At 35.3% G+C, this 16,798-nt stretch overlaps 1 protein-coding gene across 1 annotated transcript in view; it reads right to left on the reverse strand.

Annotated features, from left to right (window-relative positions):
• Window positions 1-8,785: 8,785 nt before the first annotated feature.
• The window catches only part of LOC123542589 (lysosomal cobalamin transporter ABCD4-like), a 34,993-nt gene continuing 26,980 nt past the window's right edge, over window positions 8,786-16,798 (reverse strand). The window contains exons 10-11 of the mRNA XM_053543169.1: window positions 16,036-16,112; window positions 8,786-13,148 (exon numbers count right to left, since the gene is read on the reverse strand). Of these exons, the coding sequence (XP_053399144.1) occupies window positions 12,943-13,148; window positions 16,036-16,112 (283 nt within the window). The 3' untranslated portion in view covers window positions 8,786-12,942. The remainder of the gene's footprint in view (window positions 13,149-16,035; window positions 16,113-16,798) is intronic.

Here is a 16,798-nt window from a genome sequence, read left to right on the forward strand (position 1 = left end):
TTTTTACAGTAAGAAAAATAAAACATTTAATACGAATAAAAATATACAATTATAATAACGAAATATACAATAATAACACCACGGATGTATAATTTAACAACATTTTACATTCTGTAAAAATAACTTGTAGATATAAACAATACAACTTATAAAGTCCGATTTGATGCTTAATATATATACTAAACTAAAGCCATTTTATAACGAATATGTACAGCAATTATTTCAAAACGATAAGTTCTCTTCCTCTCACATATTTGCAACTTCTGTATCTCGATAATCTCCTATCCGCCCCGAAAACATGAAAACAACATCTTTTATACCCGCTACAAAATATTGACAGCTATCAGCTATTTCATAAACTAAAGCATTAGCCCTGTCAGATAGGTAGCTTAGACCCTAGAGATATATTGAGCTACATGTTGAAATACACACTGACTTTACAGCATACTTTACCGGGTGTAATATAGGTGGCGCTGCGGTCGGAAAACAGGTTTCCCCAGGCTGTCAATTTGCAGGTATTATAAAAGTTAGAAGAAATCATACCTAATACTATGCATTACAGATCACTTGATTTGCAATTATGTTAATTGGAATTCATCGAGTTCCGATATTATCAACGCCTGGGAAATCTGAAGGAGTTCCATGTTACAAACTGATTTCGATTCTATATTAGCCTAATTTAACATGTGATCAGATTTGCGTTGTTGAAACGAAACGAGGCAAAGATGCCGAAATCGGCATTTTCCCGTAGATCACCAGGTCTACATAATATAACTCTTGATAGCTATACGCAAATTAAGTTCATACTGATTATTTAAAAGTGTTACATGCTGGAAAGCTATTGGAGGCCAAACTGGTATGTCTATGCCGGAATGTTCGGAAACCTTCGAAGTACCACGATTCTGATCTTCTTTTCCGTGAGAATTCGTTTCTATTTTAGCCATGTATATTGCTTTCAGAAGTTTCGTTCTTTACCAAACACCCATAGTTTCGGTGTAATATAGGTGGCGCTGGTCGGAAAACGGTTTCCCAGGCTGTCATTGCAGGTATATAAAAGTTAGAATTGTCAGACGGATTCCAGGCTAGACAGAACTAAACAAACTGGAATTTAGAAAGGGGATCTGAGGTTATGGAGCCTGCGTATCACAGGAACTGTCAAATTACAAAATTAAAAGCAGGCACCATATCCGAGGGGTGATTATACAATACCCAAGGCTATGAAAGCGGGAGTATTGGAACCACCCAGGCCGAAATGGTAATGTTGAGAAACTAAACAGTACCAATAACACGACATAAAAGTCGTGCTGAACGATCTGAGAAGATCGAAATATAACAGCCCTGACCGAATAAACGGGGAGACTTTTTACGGCCGCCACACGGCACAAACAATGCTGCTGTGATGATAAAATAGAGAAAAGCGGAAACTTCACAGGTCGACCAACACGACAAAAATGAAAATGTTGCAGGCTCGGTTTGATTGAGCCTGTTCATGGACGGTAGTGGAAATGCATGCTACCGCCCACGCCCTCTAGCCCCGGGTTGAGCAGATCGAACTCAACATTTACACATGTTAAAAGTACAAAAAGCAATTTAGAGACATCCGCAGATGTATTCAAACGGCGGTGAACATGGAACTTTCAATGATACACGTGTTGAGGCGTGTAATTCCATGAAGAGCGGCGTTTGGTCCTCAGATAAAGTAAAGGGTTTGCCCCAAACGAGAAAACAATGGGCAGAACTAAACAAACTGGAATTTAGAAAGGGGATCTGAGGTTATGGAGCCTGCGTATCACAGGAACTGTCAAAAGACAAAATTAAAAAGCAGGCACCATATCCGAGGGGTGATTATACAATACCCAAGGCTATGAAAGCGGGAGAATTTGGAACCACCCAGGCCGAAATGGCCATGTTGAGAAACTAAACAGTACCAATAACACGACATAAAAACCTTAAACACAATCACTCTCAACTTTATTCGGGTGCCATTTTATTTTCTATTTAAATGAACATCATATAAGCATTTAAATTTAACCATTCACAATTTTCAAACTTTCTACATTAATTTTGGACAGTATTTCATATTTCTTAAATGTTATCAAATGATATCTGAAAGGAAAATTTCAGAATAATTAGAACACCTTAAATCCAATTTTGTGAATACAAATTATTACTCTAAGGTAGAATTCACTAGGAATATTGGGTGTACACAATATCCCGTCAAATTCCTGAACACACATTAACAAAAACAATGCAAAATATATTCCAACACATTATAATTCACAGAAATATTGGGTGTAATACAATATTCCATTCAATTTTGATACGCACATGAACTATATTCCAACAGAATAATTTATATCCAACAATGCCCAAGAACATTTAATCCACAAGAAAGAATTTAAAACGTAGATTTCCAAGATAATTTCTTGAAAAATCTCACATCAAAAATTTACATCCTTTCACTCTGAAATCTCTTAAAAATGCTTAGAAACCGAAGGTCATCTCAAAGTTTGCACGAGTTTCTTTTGTTCCCATAAGCCGTTGACTGAAACTGACCAGTCATTTGTCAAAAGTTTTCCCAGGGCTAGTACTGAAATGGTTTACTTTGAATCCCATTCAAATCACAATTTTATTGTCTAAATATTTGTCTGTCTCTTTATTTGTAACAGACCCTGTAGACCTTTAAATGATAAGTCTGTCCCTCTCGCACCAATATGGCACAAAGGTCCCACGGTACAATTTTAACCTGTCATCACTGCGATCCATGTTTTCGCATTCTGAGAAACTTGAATCTCAAATAGTACGTCATTAAATTTTCTGGTAACTTAGTAAGGACCTTTCCGGAAACCTATATTTTTCCAAGTATTTCACATTTTGTACAAGTCTTGATATGACTTTTCACACTGTCTTTCATTTTGTACCTCCTAAATTTCTGTCTCAGCCATGAATAACACTTGTCCACTCGTACGTATGCACCAGCATTCCGATCATGAACCGAAAGCAACACTATTCGAAGGAAGTCCTCATGACTGGGTTTCACAAATCTCTTAAATATCATGCTGTCCCAAAATTTTAGTAAGTCCCAATGTAACCACATATTTCTCATGGCAGGATATTCTCTTGTTGTCAGACTTAAGCAATTTAAAAATAGCAGATATATCGGGATTATGCTGCTGAAATTTTGCCATCCTTTCAGGTGAAGAGTTAACAGCACAGACGTTTTTCAAGCTGCCAAACGCGGAAGATGTTTGGTGTGCTGCACTGTCGAAAAGTGAGCCAACATCGTTGTCAGAGTGTACGCTTTTTCCTTCCTGTATATTAAAACTGCTTTCACGAGAAGTAGAATTGCTGTTATTTGATAGGCCAGAAGTTTCAGAATACTTCTGGAAGCGCAATCGGTTGACACCGCAGCGACGATATTTCCTGATTCTGAATAGTCCATTGCACAAAGACACAACACAATTCCTGGCTTGTACAAAAAAACATGCTTTCAAAAGAAGTGGTATTGCTGTCATTTGCTAGCCCAGTGGTTTCTGCATACTGATGTAAGTGCAATCGGTTATATACCGCAGGGACGATATTTCGTGATTCTGAATAGTCCACTGCACAAAGACACACCACAATTCCAGGCTTTTACAAAAACAATTTGTAACACCAGAAGAAACAAATCCAAAGTTCACTCCCTTGAAATTTGATTCTGGAGATCCAGGCACTCGATGACTTCTCCCAAGTTCTTAGACAAGTGAACAATGTCCTTTTTCAAAAAGGGGAACAACATCATCAAACTGTTCGAAGTCTGACCAGGCTTTATGCTTCCTTAGGCACGTAGCACATCCCTCATGGCAAATCCTCTAATATGGTATATCTGTCAGAACACTGTCATTTATCAAGGTAACAATTTAAGGTATTCTTGATTTACAGAAACTGCATAAGAGTCCTAAGTCCAACTTTGATATCTACAGTCCACAACACTAGCAAATTTTAAGTCCAGTTTTTCCCTCGCCAGAAATTTAGAAGTCCACAAGGTGATCACATCACCAGTCTCTTTAAAACGTGTCAAATTCCTAATCCCATCGTTTAATATATACTAAACTAAAGCCATTTGATAACGAATATGTACAGCAATTATTTCCAAACGATAAGTTATCTTCCTCTCACATACCGGTATTTGCAACTTCTTAACCTCGATAATCTCTAATCCACCCCGAAAACATGAAAACAATATCGTTTATACCTGCTACAAAATATTGAAAGTTATCTCCCAAATATGGAATGCTATCTCATAAATTATAGCATTAGCCCCGTCAGCTAGGTAGCCTAGACCCTAGAGATTCATTGAGCTGCATGCTGAAATACACACTGACCCTAGCTAACCCCAGCAGTCTGCAGAAAGTAACAGACATTTTCTGCAATGAAATACTCTAAGGAAAAGAAAATAAATCTCTGTAAAATTACAACAATATAGCGAAAAGTGGAAATTTCACAGGTCGCTCAACACGACAAAAACGAAAATGGTGCAGGCTCGGTTTGATTGAATACTCAGGTCTACAGTGTTCTAAACATTTTCCTGCAAATTTTGCTTCATCAACCGTTTCGTTTATATTCTATCAGTTAAATATTTTTGTATCTACAATATTCAGTCGTGTATTCAATTTTCCTTCTGTCAGCAGTAAGGCGTAAAAAAAATGTTTGTTTCCGGTATCCCGACATACCCTAAATGTTTTTATGGCCTTGGAGAATATTTTTTTCAACTTTTTAACAAAAAGTTGCGAAACTGCACTTTTTATGCTTTAAACATGTCCAGTGATGTTAAAAATCAACTTACTGATGCTCTGAAGGCATTACCCTCTTATTTACATTCATTTTTTGACACAAAAATATTTTCCAAAAAGTCTCCCTTCATAAAAAAAATCAAAAAAAAAAATTTCCAACCTACCTACCCAATTTTTTTGAGCATGTTACCGGAAACAAAGAATTGTTTTAGACCTAAGGCAAAAGCTGTATCATTAACCTCCTTTACATTGCATTCTTATTCCAACTCTTTCTTAAGAGTGTATTATACCATGTAATCAGGGTAGGAAGCAATTCATTGTACTTCAGAGTTTAGCTGCTAAAAGTTCGTGTTTATGGGTCTGTGTCACGAAGTTCTTCGCCCTTAAAGTTATATTTGAAGGTGCATATGGATATTAAATACTTTTCAGCTTATCAAAGTTTTACTCAAAGCAGAGGAAATCTGCGTAGATTATTAATAAGCATGGAAAAGGTGATTCCTAAAATACATCTGTTTGAAAAAGAAAATCCTTCAAAACATTTTATTTTTAAAATGATAAATTTGTTTTATTCTTATTTATTTAAACTAATATACAAAACAAAGTCAAGGTCTTACGTTCAATTCATCGTCTTCTAACTGCTTGTACCAATAAAATCTGTAAAAAGATCCTTTGAAACCAAAGAATGCAACCAAAAAGAATAATAGCAGACTGGGTTTATATTAAGTTTCTTTCATACAAAAATAAGAGACGTGAAATAAGAGTGACCTTGACATCTTAGGCTCTGGCCCCAATTTCACGAAAATACTTAAGTTTGTTAATTGAATTAAGTACGTTAATATGCATAAGAAAAGTAATGTGGATTTGGTAAATCCAAAGTACAACAAATGTATACAACACATGGCGAAAAACATTTCTTCATAGTTTCATGAATCTAGGTCAAATACTATTTAACATATATAGGACTTAAACGCTTTGGCAATGCATAGCTTTGATGAAATCGAGGGTTGTTGAGTGAAAACCAAAACAAAACATGAAGTGTACAACTATAAATAACATTTCTAAATGGTTTCATTAAAAATCAAAAACGATTTGAGACATGTGTGACACTAACGTTTGGGACCTTTATGCATAGTTTTGACAAAGTCAGTGGTCATAACTGTAATCTGGCTACGTAAAATACAAAACTAAATCCCAGGCGGATATCAACCCTGTAAACATGAAGTCATTGGGCCAACGACGAAAAACCGTCAAAGGATAATCTGATGTCGGTCAGAACGCCGTAAGAGTAAGAACTACGGGATTATAGATACAGATAATGCAAGCGAATGGCATTTAACAATTCATATCTAAATATCCTGTGGTTGAATGTTGCCTCTCGTATTGCAATATTATTTGGCTCGAAATATGACATGCTGCTACATATGATTAAAAAGCAGCTGATTAAGAACTATACTCTGGCAGTACAATAAAATTTCGAGTGTAGTTTATCATGGAGGTAATATTACCTCCATGAGTTTATCCGGTCACGCTCCCGTAACAGTGACCATTGCGAAAAGTCATTTCTATTATTAAAGGAATACTTTTCCTATAATTTTCCCTCAGACATTGTCTGTAAAATGAAATTATCTCGATACTGTATTATTTTACCAACATTATATTGGATGCGTTTGCAAGCTAGATAAAAAGAGAGTTGATTTGTTTGTCTATACTCCTTGTCTTTGAATTTTACGGGTTTTCTTTTCATGTTGAAGGTAATCTTAACAGAAACATTTCTTTACAAGTAACTTTCAATGCGTACATATCATCTGGGATTATACTGAAATCCATGTCCCAGAATTCATGAACGGGACAGGGGTGATCCCTATTTGATATTTGCTGCAGCAAGTCATGCCAGCAACAGAGCCGACATTAATTGGAATTTATGCCTTACATAAGAAAAATAACATTTGATGAGCAGATCCAAATCCTCGAGGTCAGTTAAATCCAGTACATTGTAAAATGCATAAAACTGTAATTGAAGATTATGCACAAGTAAACAGTTAGTGTCAGGGGTGAATAGATGTTGTTCATTGTACTTTTATTTGTTTATGGGTATTCAAATACTGTATGTATACTCTATTTTCTATGATTCCAAAAGCTTCACTTTTACTGTCAAATTATTTTGTAGGAGTGAGATTTGGTGGATTTTGCAAAAACAGCTATTTCCTTGGGATATAAATTTAAGTAGTTCAATTTTTGAAGATAATATGAACTAGGATTTTGTTTGTAATTGGGATTTAATATAGTTTGTTTTGGGTTTAGCGCCGGTTTTCAACAGTATTTCAGTTATGTAACGGCGGGCAGTTAACCTAACCAGTGTTCCTGGATTCTGCACCAGTACAAACCTGTTTGCAAGTAACTACCAACGACAGGTGGAGGATGAATGATTTCAGACAAAACGTCTTTTATCAAATAGTCATGGAGAACATACGGCCCAACCGGGAATCGAACTCACAACCAGGAAGGTCTAATACGAGGAGTAGAAACTCCGTATAAATCAATACATTTATCTGTATTATGCTGTCGTCCATACCTGTAAACATCGACCAGTCGTTAGCGATCGATATTTTGTTTTCGCCACTATCGATTAGCGTGTAATTAGCATATTACCTCATGTTAATCATGGAGCTGTAGCACTTGTTCAAAGGGTTTACCAGTCACATGTTAAGTGGCGATAATTAGATGATTAGAGATTGATCTAAAGGGATTCCGAAGGAAAAACAGCATGCGGCTGCATGTGGTGTTATGCTTAATTATTATGAATTAACTCGAGCTCACTTCCCTGAAGAAATATTTTACCACGTAACTTCAAACCTTTATCAAAGGACCGATTTTTGTTGGATTTGAATAAATAAAATGGAAAAACCCAGAAAGCTGACACTTTTTCTTAATCTTGTAGAGCCATAATTATAATTATTGTTTATGTCAGATTTCTACATACAAGAAACAAACATTCTTCTTGAACGCAGAGAATGTTTCAAACGAAATTGTTGTTTAAACTCCAAAAATTAGTTTAATAATTTAATCTTAAAACTGATGTGTGAAAAATACAACGTATTTAAACGAAAATAACAATATTTTTTTTTAAAGGCCGACAACGAAGTTACATTTAGTATTCCGAACTTTTAGATACAACTGCAGAAAATCATCTAGATTTAACACGCATTTAAATGGTGAAGAACAAAGCAATATCTTAAACAAATATTTTCAGGCAACAGTTTACAGTTTCGACTTGCTTTTTTTCATTAAAATATGTCCTAATTTTATTGTTCTAAATACTCTGAATCAACAAGGCAAATATCATGTAAAAAACGACATCTTTCTCTCTGGGTAAGACAAGCCTAGATTTAGCCATTTTCACAGGGCGAAAAGTAACATTAATGTAGATATTTTCCATTTAAAAACAGATGCAGGCAATAATTTCATGGCAGAACTTTTGTTTGCAACAAAAAATTCAACAAATGCTTTCCCAGATTTTCACTGAAAGTACGAGTTAAACTGTAAGGCGTAAGTGTGTGAGTAATAGACATTTCTAACGTAAACGTAAATCGGAAACGGATTACTGAATCTGTAAATGTTATTTGCAAATAAAGGTCTAAGGGAGATACTATTGCATTACTATTGGATAAAATTGTCTCCCATAGACCACAAATTAGCCTAAAATTTTACGGATTTAGTATTCCGTTTCATAATTACGTTTACGTTAAAAAGGTCTAATAGCAGAATAACCTACGACATATGCTTCGATTGGATGACAGCATAAGATAAGATAAATGTCGCTTTCCAGTCCCCGTGTCAGTTGTTCCAGTCACAACCCCGCGATCCTAGATCTGCACTCTCACTATTGAGCTTAGCGGGCGGATTACTTTAGTATCGTGGAAAGATGCAACTAGCAAAGTCCACTAAACTGATTCTTCAAAGAAAACTAAGAGCGTTTCAAATGTCTAAGTCTAAAAATAACAGGAGCCATGACGTAATTACATAATTTTAATTTTCAAATACAATTTTTAATTATTACAAATAAATCCCAAAAGTTCATCTAAAATAAAACACTTAACATCATCTGAAAAACCTCTAATACACAACATGCATCATGAAACACCAAACACAACATATAACTAATACTAACATTACCTATTAAAAGTAATAACATTCATGTGGATTTCTCATCATTTAAAAAATTTCCTGTCATCTTCAAATTGTCATTTACAGAATATTAATACTGTAATATAAATGCCCAGAAAAAAGGTAATCTAATTATCAAAGATGCAGTTGAATTATTGGTTAGCTTGTTTTATAAGGTTATGACAGTGACAGTTATTCATTTAATCCTTGTCATAAATGGTATGTTGTGCTAATAATTCTGATATCTATTAATTCCAGTAATTCGATTGGTTAAACTGAGACGTTCACACACTTGTGTCTCATTATCATTTTTGATTTTAACATTTGTTTTTTTTTTCAGGGATGAATTAATGCTGAATCAGGAAGCTGTTGACACACACTTTCTTAGTTTGATCTTTGATTTAAAAAAAAATCAACATTGTTGGTGACAAGAGCAAAATCATTAATACACAACAGCTGTCAAAAGACAGCAACGCTCGACTATTCAACAGCCTTGTAAATTGAATGAATACAAAAGTCGTAAAAGGGGCATAATTTTGTACAAATGCAAAACAGGGTTACGGAACCTGCACAGTGCCAAAAAAAATCAGCTCATGACAGTGAACAAGTGTGTGAAGTTTCAATCCATTCCCATTAGTGGGTACTGAGATACTACCTTACATATAAAAACTTAACCAATAAACAGCTAAGTTGAAAAAGGGGCATAATTTTGTAAAAATGCAAAGTAGAGTTATGGAACCTATGCAATATAAATCAGTTTATCACAGGGAATATGTTTGTGAAGTTTCAATCCATTACCACAAGTGGTTACTGGGATACCAGCTTACATACAAAAACTTAACCAAATCGGGACGCGGACGCTGATGCCGGGCGAGTCCAATAGCTCTACTATTTTTTTAATAGTCGAGCTAAAAACTGAAAAATTGGTATGGAAACAAATTACTTTTTCTTTAATTCATATATCTGTAAATCCTGCCTAATAATCTATACATTGAATAGTAAATTACATTTCGATACATTAGAAGGCAGTAATGTAACTAGGTTGTTCTAAATTTGAACAAGTTCTCAACACATATATATAAAGCAGTATTGATACATGTCAATTCTAACTGTAAACAACTTCAAAACAGATAGCTACTAACAATAGGCAGTTTTAGGAACTTAAATATATATAGAAATTAATAACACCACTAATGCCTTTATTTCTGTGAACCAATGCTGTACGTGTTATAAGCTATTTCTCCTATGAATAAGTACTTAATATGTGCCGAAAGGGACACTAAGTCTTGTACTTCTCATCTCAATTCTACATTCTAGTATGGAGTGAATCAAATCATACTGTTTTAGAGGCACTGACCTCCGGATTTGGGCTAAAAATGATCTTTCTTCAGAACTGAAGTTCGGTCATATTATGTTATAAACATTAGAAAACTAGTTTTTGTTTCTTAACTACCTTAAAAATGCCAAATCAAGAAAAGAAGACATCCTACAAAGATACAAAATGTAGTCCTAGATAGACGATACCATTACGCCGAACTTCGGATAAGCCGATGCAATTTTTGCAGTCCCTTGAATATCAAGGTAACGGTACTTAACTGTAATCAAGTTTCAATGCATTCTTAAGAAATATAGCATTAATTTTGTTTTTGTTTTACAATCTGGAGGCCAGTGCCTTTAAATATTTTGTACTGCATGTCAAAATGTTTTTGAGCTATATACATGTAACAATGACATTGTTCATTGCAACAAAACAACACTGAGTCTAATATTGAGAGACAATGTAATGCATCAACACAGCATTTAGGCCATCCAAATAAACAGAATGATTGCCTGTCTTTAAGACATGCTGCAGGAAGAAAATAACACAAATGTCGTATTTAGAAGAAGCTATTTGTTGAAAAGACTTTCATTTACAACTTTTTAGAGCCAATACATATTCATGTTGTGGTTACTCACACATTTATTAGTGTGTAGTGTTTCAAACTTAACACATAATATTGTTTGTACACAAATAAACTTGATTATCTTATAGATATTGTGCAACAATTAAGTGTTCTTCTTTTCAAAGATGGAATGTTGGCAAAATTACCTTCAAGAACAATTAATTCTAAATATTGTATGTCAGAAATATTGAGACATAGGGAACTAAGTCGGCTGTACTCAATTTAAAATATTTTGTTCAGAGAAAAATAATTGACAAACAATAAACGTTTGACGTTTGTTGCTATTGGCTTTGAACACGACCCTGTTCCAAAACATATAATCCATGTATCAAATACATAACATATTCATTAATAAAGTACATCATAAACTCTTGGAGTCATAAGACAGACAATTATTGGTTTTGGAAGAAACATGGCCGCTAAAAGGGGTCAAATACAGCGGTCGGGAGGCAATTTCGGTGGCCGCTGGGCACGGACGGGAGGTGGCCGCTGAATGAAGTAATAAAATAGAGGAAAATCGGTCGGGGGCGTCATAAAATGACCGCTGAACACTGATCTGAGGTGACCGTTAGTACAGGTTAGACTGTACTGACAGTAATCTAAAATAAAACAATCACAACAAAAAAATTAATTGAATAAACACAAGTTCATGTATGGACTAAAAATGTTTGTTTTAAAAACTGTTTTTAAAACCACTATTTCATATACAATTACAAATATGCTGACTTTATTGTATAGTCATGTCAGCACAAGGAAATATTTTCATAGTACATACATAACTTGTCAGGTCTATACTGATTAAGGTAAAACAAGATTATCTACAATGCTTGTAGCTAATGCAGCGTTTCATTTCTTCTAGAATGTGATTTTAAAGCACCACTTCAAAATTGTAACACTATGCTGAGTAATCAGAATTTATCAATGGTGAGAAATACCACTAGGCACCACCTCCAGGGCTTTGCACTTACGGAAGTTATTCCAGCAGTTTTGAGAATATGAAACAGAACAAAATAAAGCTATCTGACATTTTACCACTAGCTCTTGACCCAATAACCCGGGTCATGTGCACTGCAAATCATTCTAAGAAAGTAACTAATTTATACAAGTTTCATGAAAATCCTTCCCAGAACTTAACAGGGATAAAATACATAAAATAAAGCTGTTTCACATTTGACCTCATTGTGACCTTGACCTAGTAATCATAGTTATAGCCTGTGCATGTCTAAACGAGGTTAACAAATGATGTTATTCCTATGACTATCCTTCCAGCAATTTAGAATAGAAGGAACAGAAAAAATCCTTGATGAACTAATGGATGGATCAATGAGACACCTAATATATCATTTATCCACTATGTACTTGGGTGTATAATTATTTTCAGGAAATTGAAATCATATAATTGTCATGTTCTTGATTTAATAATGATCATGTAATTAAAATGAGCCGCGCCATGGGAAAACCAACATAGTGGCTTTGCGACCAGCATGGATCCAGACCAGTCTGCGCATCCGCGCAGTCTGTTCACGATCCATGCTGTTCACTAACAGTTTCTCTGATTGCAATAGGCTTCGAAAGCGAACAGCATGGATCCTGACCACTATGTTGATTTTCTCATGGCACGGCTCAAATGTCAATAAGAACCCTGATGTAAGTTGCCCTGATACAGATCCTCAATCTTTCATATTGGCCCATGGCATTCAGTCTCCAACCAGTGTGACAGACATTGGAGCTATTACAGGGCCATTATGAGAACACACGTGTGTTTAACATTATAATATTTGAGTATTTAAACTGAGTTTGAGTCACATATTGCTAAATGGTGTTTTTTTTATAATCATATTGCAATAAATCTGCAAAATTCTAAAACTGTCAGTACCAAAACATCAAGAATGATCAAGTGTTTCTGATGAATGATCTATAACTTTCCTCTCATCAAAGGGAGACATTTGAGCAAAAACCATTTGTCACTAAATAAATTAAAACATTATACTTTTGTGTTGCTGTAGGAAAATACCAGATATTGAAACCAACTATTTGTCATGTCTAAGTCCCTTTGTTTACAGTTATCTATCTATATGCGATGCACCATGATGTTGGATAGGTTTAATACTACAATCTCCACTACCAGTAAAATGGAGTTCAAACTGATGATACTGGAGAAGGCTGTCCCTGTGTCCAACACTGAGCACTGTTATACCAAGTTCATCGCAGAGATTATACATGGCTCGCTCTGCGTCAATACCAATCTGACTAGTAGCTTCATCTAATACTGAAATATATAAAATCGTATATGAGCCGTGCCACGAGAAAATCAACATAGTGGGTGTGCGGCCAGCATGAATCCAGACCAGGCTGCGCATCTGCGCAGTCTGGTCAGGATCCATGCTGTTCGTTAATGGTTTCTCTAATTGCAATATGCTTTGAAAGCGAACAGCATGGAGCCTGACCAGACTGCGCGGATGCGCAGGCTGGTCTGGATCCATGCTGGTCGCACACCCACTATGTTGGTTTTCTCATGGCACGGCTCATATATATATTTTTGAAAAATATTTCATTTCTATACCTTGCTTTGTTTTAAGGTCATTTTCAAGTACCCTTGAAATACACAAGAGCTAGCAGTAAATGCATGTGTTCCTGCATTTTTAACCACAATTTAAAGAGGACAAAGTTGAATTACACAAAAATGATCATAAAATTTAAGATGAAATACGCTGGATGACCACAAGTTAAAGGGAACAAGAAGCTGTGTTCAATAAACACTTGATGCCCCAAGTGGCATCCTTGTCGACAGATTTTGCAACTGAGTCCAAAACAAGGTCAATGTCAAACTGAGGTCAGGTGATGTTTGAAGATGAGGAATGGTCACAGTTTACATCTGTATTAGTATCAATTCATTCTTGTAAGGGGTATTGATGCTAGACGAAACGGTCCCATTTGGTTAACCAAGAGATGGCCCATATAAAGCAACCTAAGTCCAAAATGAGGTCAAGGTCAAGGTCAAACTGAGGTCAGGTGATGTCTGAGGATGAGGACTGGTGACAGGTTACATCTGCATTAGTATCAAGTCATTCTAGTAAGGGGTATTGATGCTAGACGAAAGGGTCCCATTTGGTTAACCTCGTACGGACTGACGAACCAACGGACGGACAGGACAATCACTATATGCCTCCCGCATCTATAAAAAGGATGAATTACACTGGATGTTTATAAGTTAATAGTTGCAATTCACTAAAATGCCAACAAGTTAAAGATGAAATACACTGGTTGACCATAAGTTAAAGAGGGAAAATCAAAATGAAGATTAAATACATTAGATATCACATTACTGCCGAACGTTCAACAGCATTTGCCCCTTCAGGTTTAATTTTTTTTTTACTTTTGGTTTGAAATGTATAGCCTTGACTCTGCAATGTACTTACTATCAGAAATCTGTTTACAATACTTTATGAGATAAAACAACAACCTGACCATGACATTATCGAATGAATTAGCGCAGTTCTGTACATATATATATTCATCAATTCATAGTTTTTCTTTGTCTTAAATCCAGGACAAAAAAGAACTGTGAATGAAATGATTAGTTAGTAAACAGATAAGACAGAACGAACAGAAATAAATGTGTATCAATATATCTATTTTAGACAGCGAGCCATAAAACAGCCTAGTAAACAAGAATTATTTGCCCACACATCCCAGTATATCTTCCCTTCAGATCAATTCCTTACAGTTTTATCAGTGTCACCTCCTTTACCAAATAAACAGCTCCATAAAGTCTTTGAAATAAAATGCGACTGAAGATAGCTAGAACATGTTTAAATGTCAAATTGCTCTTAATTCACAATTTCAAATGTTATCTATTATCACAATTCCGCAGTTGTTTTAAGGAGGTCAACAAAAAATAGTGAACAGCACTTTTATCTCAATAATTTGTTACAACCAACTTGGCTATGTTATTTCCTTGAAACAATTACCTTAACTATCCCAGATCAAAATTTACGCCTCCAATGTTTCATTATTATCAACACATCAGCAGTATTCTAATGCATTTTCAGTTCGGATGAAATGCCATTAATTACTCTGCTCTCTTTGTAACATTAAGGAACCAGAAGTTGGAGGTGGTAAAAGGTACTCATACATTAACAGAATTTCAGCTATTAACTAACATAAAGAACCTTAACTGTGAATTTTTCCATTCAAAGATTTGTATTACCATTTTATGGTCATTATAAGGAAGTAATTTTATTGGTCACCATTACCACAGATACATAACAATTAATCAAACAGCACATACATTACATTTTGTTTTGTTTTTGTTGGGTTTAAGGTCAGGCCGACACAATGATAGGTCATATGGTGACTTTACAGCTTTTGATGGTGGAGGAAGATGCCAGATGCCTCTCTGGGCATTATTTCATCAAGGGCGGGCACCTTGGTAGAATCACCGACTTTTCATAAGCCAGCAGTATGGCTTCCTCAGTCATGAAGAATTCTATGCTCCAAGCAAGACTTGAATCCACATCCACAGCATTTGATTTGAAGTCATTGACCTTAACAACTTAGCCATACAGGCCCCACATAAGTTACATTAACATACCACTATCTTAAAGATAACAATCATCTCACGTGTCTTCCAATCCACTGATGCTTATTCTTACAAGTGAAATTTTAAAGAAACTTTCCAAACTATTTTGCAACACTGGATTTATAAAAACTGTTGTATATGTTTGCATGAAACCAAAGTTGATTTATTTATTTATTTTTTTTTTTTGGATTTAACGTCGCGCCGACACATGATAGGTCATATGGCGACTTTCCAGCTTTAATGGTGGAGGAAGACCCAAGATGCCCCTCCGTGCATTATTTCATCACGAGCGGGCACCTGGGTAGAACCACCGCCAGCTGGATAGCTTCCTCACATGAAGAATTCAACGCCCCGAGTGAGGCTCGAACCCACATCGATGAGGGGCAAATGATTTGAAGTCAGCAACCTTAACCACTCGGCCACGGAGGCCCCGAAACCAAAGTTGAAATAAGTTAAATGATTACAGATGTACAATACAGAATGGCCAAACTGCTTTGAGAGAAATCTATTAAAAGGCATATAAGAAGATGTTTTGGCAGAACACTACTGATTTCTAACAAAATCTGATACATACTTGCAAATTTTGGTTTATGATAAAAAAGTCGGACAAAAGAAAGTCGCTGCATTTCTCCTGGTGACAGCTCGTCATACCTAAAAGGAAAAAAATATTCAGAGCAAAAAAATTTCATTGGCAAAATATTCACAGAGCAATAAAGTCACATAATCTTACTCTTCATGTTGTATTGCGGTCAGATTGTTCTAAATATTATTAGCAACTGTAACATTGGTCAAAGGGAAGTAAATAGTACAAGACTAAAATGTATTCAGCAGAAGAATTATGTCTGTTATCACAACAGGTTTATTGTTTTGACAAATGAAAATGTGTGTTAAAAAACAAGCCTATTTGCAAGTACAGTGGAACCCCTACAAACCTAACACCTTATGGACCAAAGAAAAGTTTATATATTTTTTAGTCAAATATAAACTAGAATGTGTCTGTAGGACATAGGGTGTGCCACCACTGGTATATTTGTCAAAAATAAGTGGCAATAATTCAAATGTTTGCAGTCTTAATGGGGTATAGCCTCAACAAACATGTTATGAAGCGGATTCATTATTCTTGGCCATATACATTTTGAGCTATGAGCATCACAAACATAAAATCCACTATTTTGGCCATTTCAAGGGCCGTAACTCTGTAATAAGCACTAAAACTCTCAAGAAGAATGCCAAGTGTGCAAGGTCAAATCATGATAAAGATTCAAGCAAGGTTTCATGAATTTACATCAAATACTTTTTGAGCTAGGCACAGTATTAGGTGAAAAAGTTTTACTATT

The sequence above is a fragment of the Mercenaria mercenaria genome, chromosome 1 (genome assembly GCF_021730395.1).
Source record: "Mercenaria mercenaria strain notata chromosome 1, MADL_Memer_1, whole genome shotgun sequence".
In the NCBI taxonomy this organism is placed as follows: domain Eukaryota; kingdom Metazoa; phylum Mollusca; class Bivalvia; order Venerida; family Veneridae; genus Mercenaria; species Mercenaria mercenaria.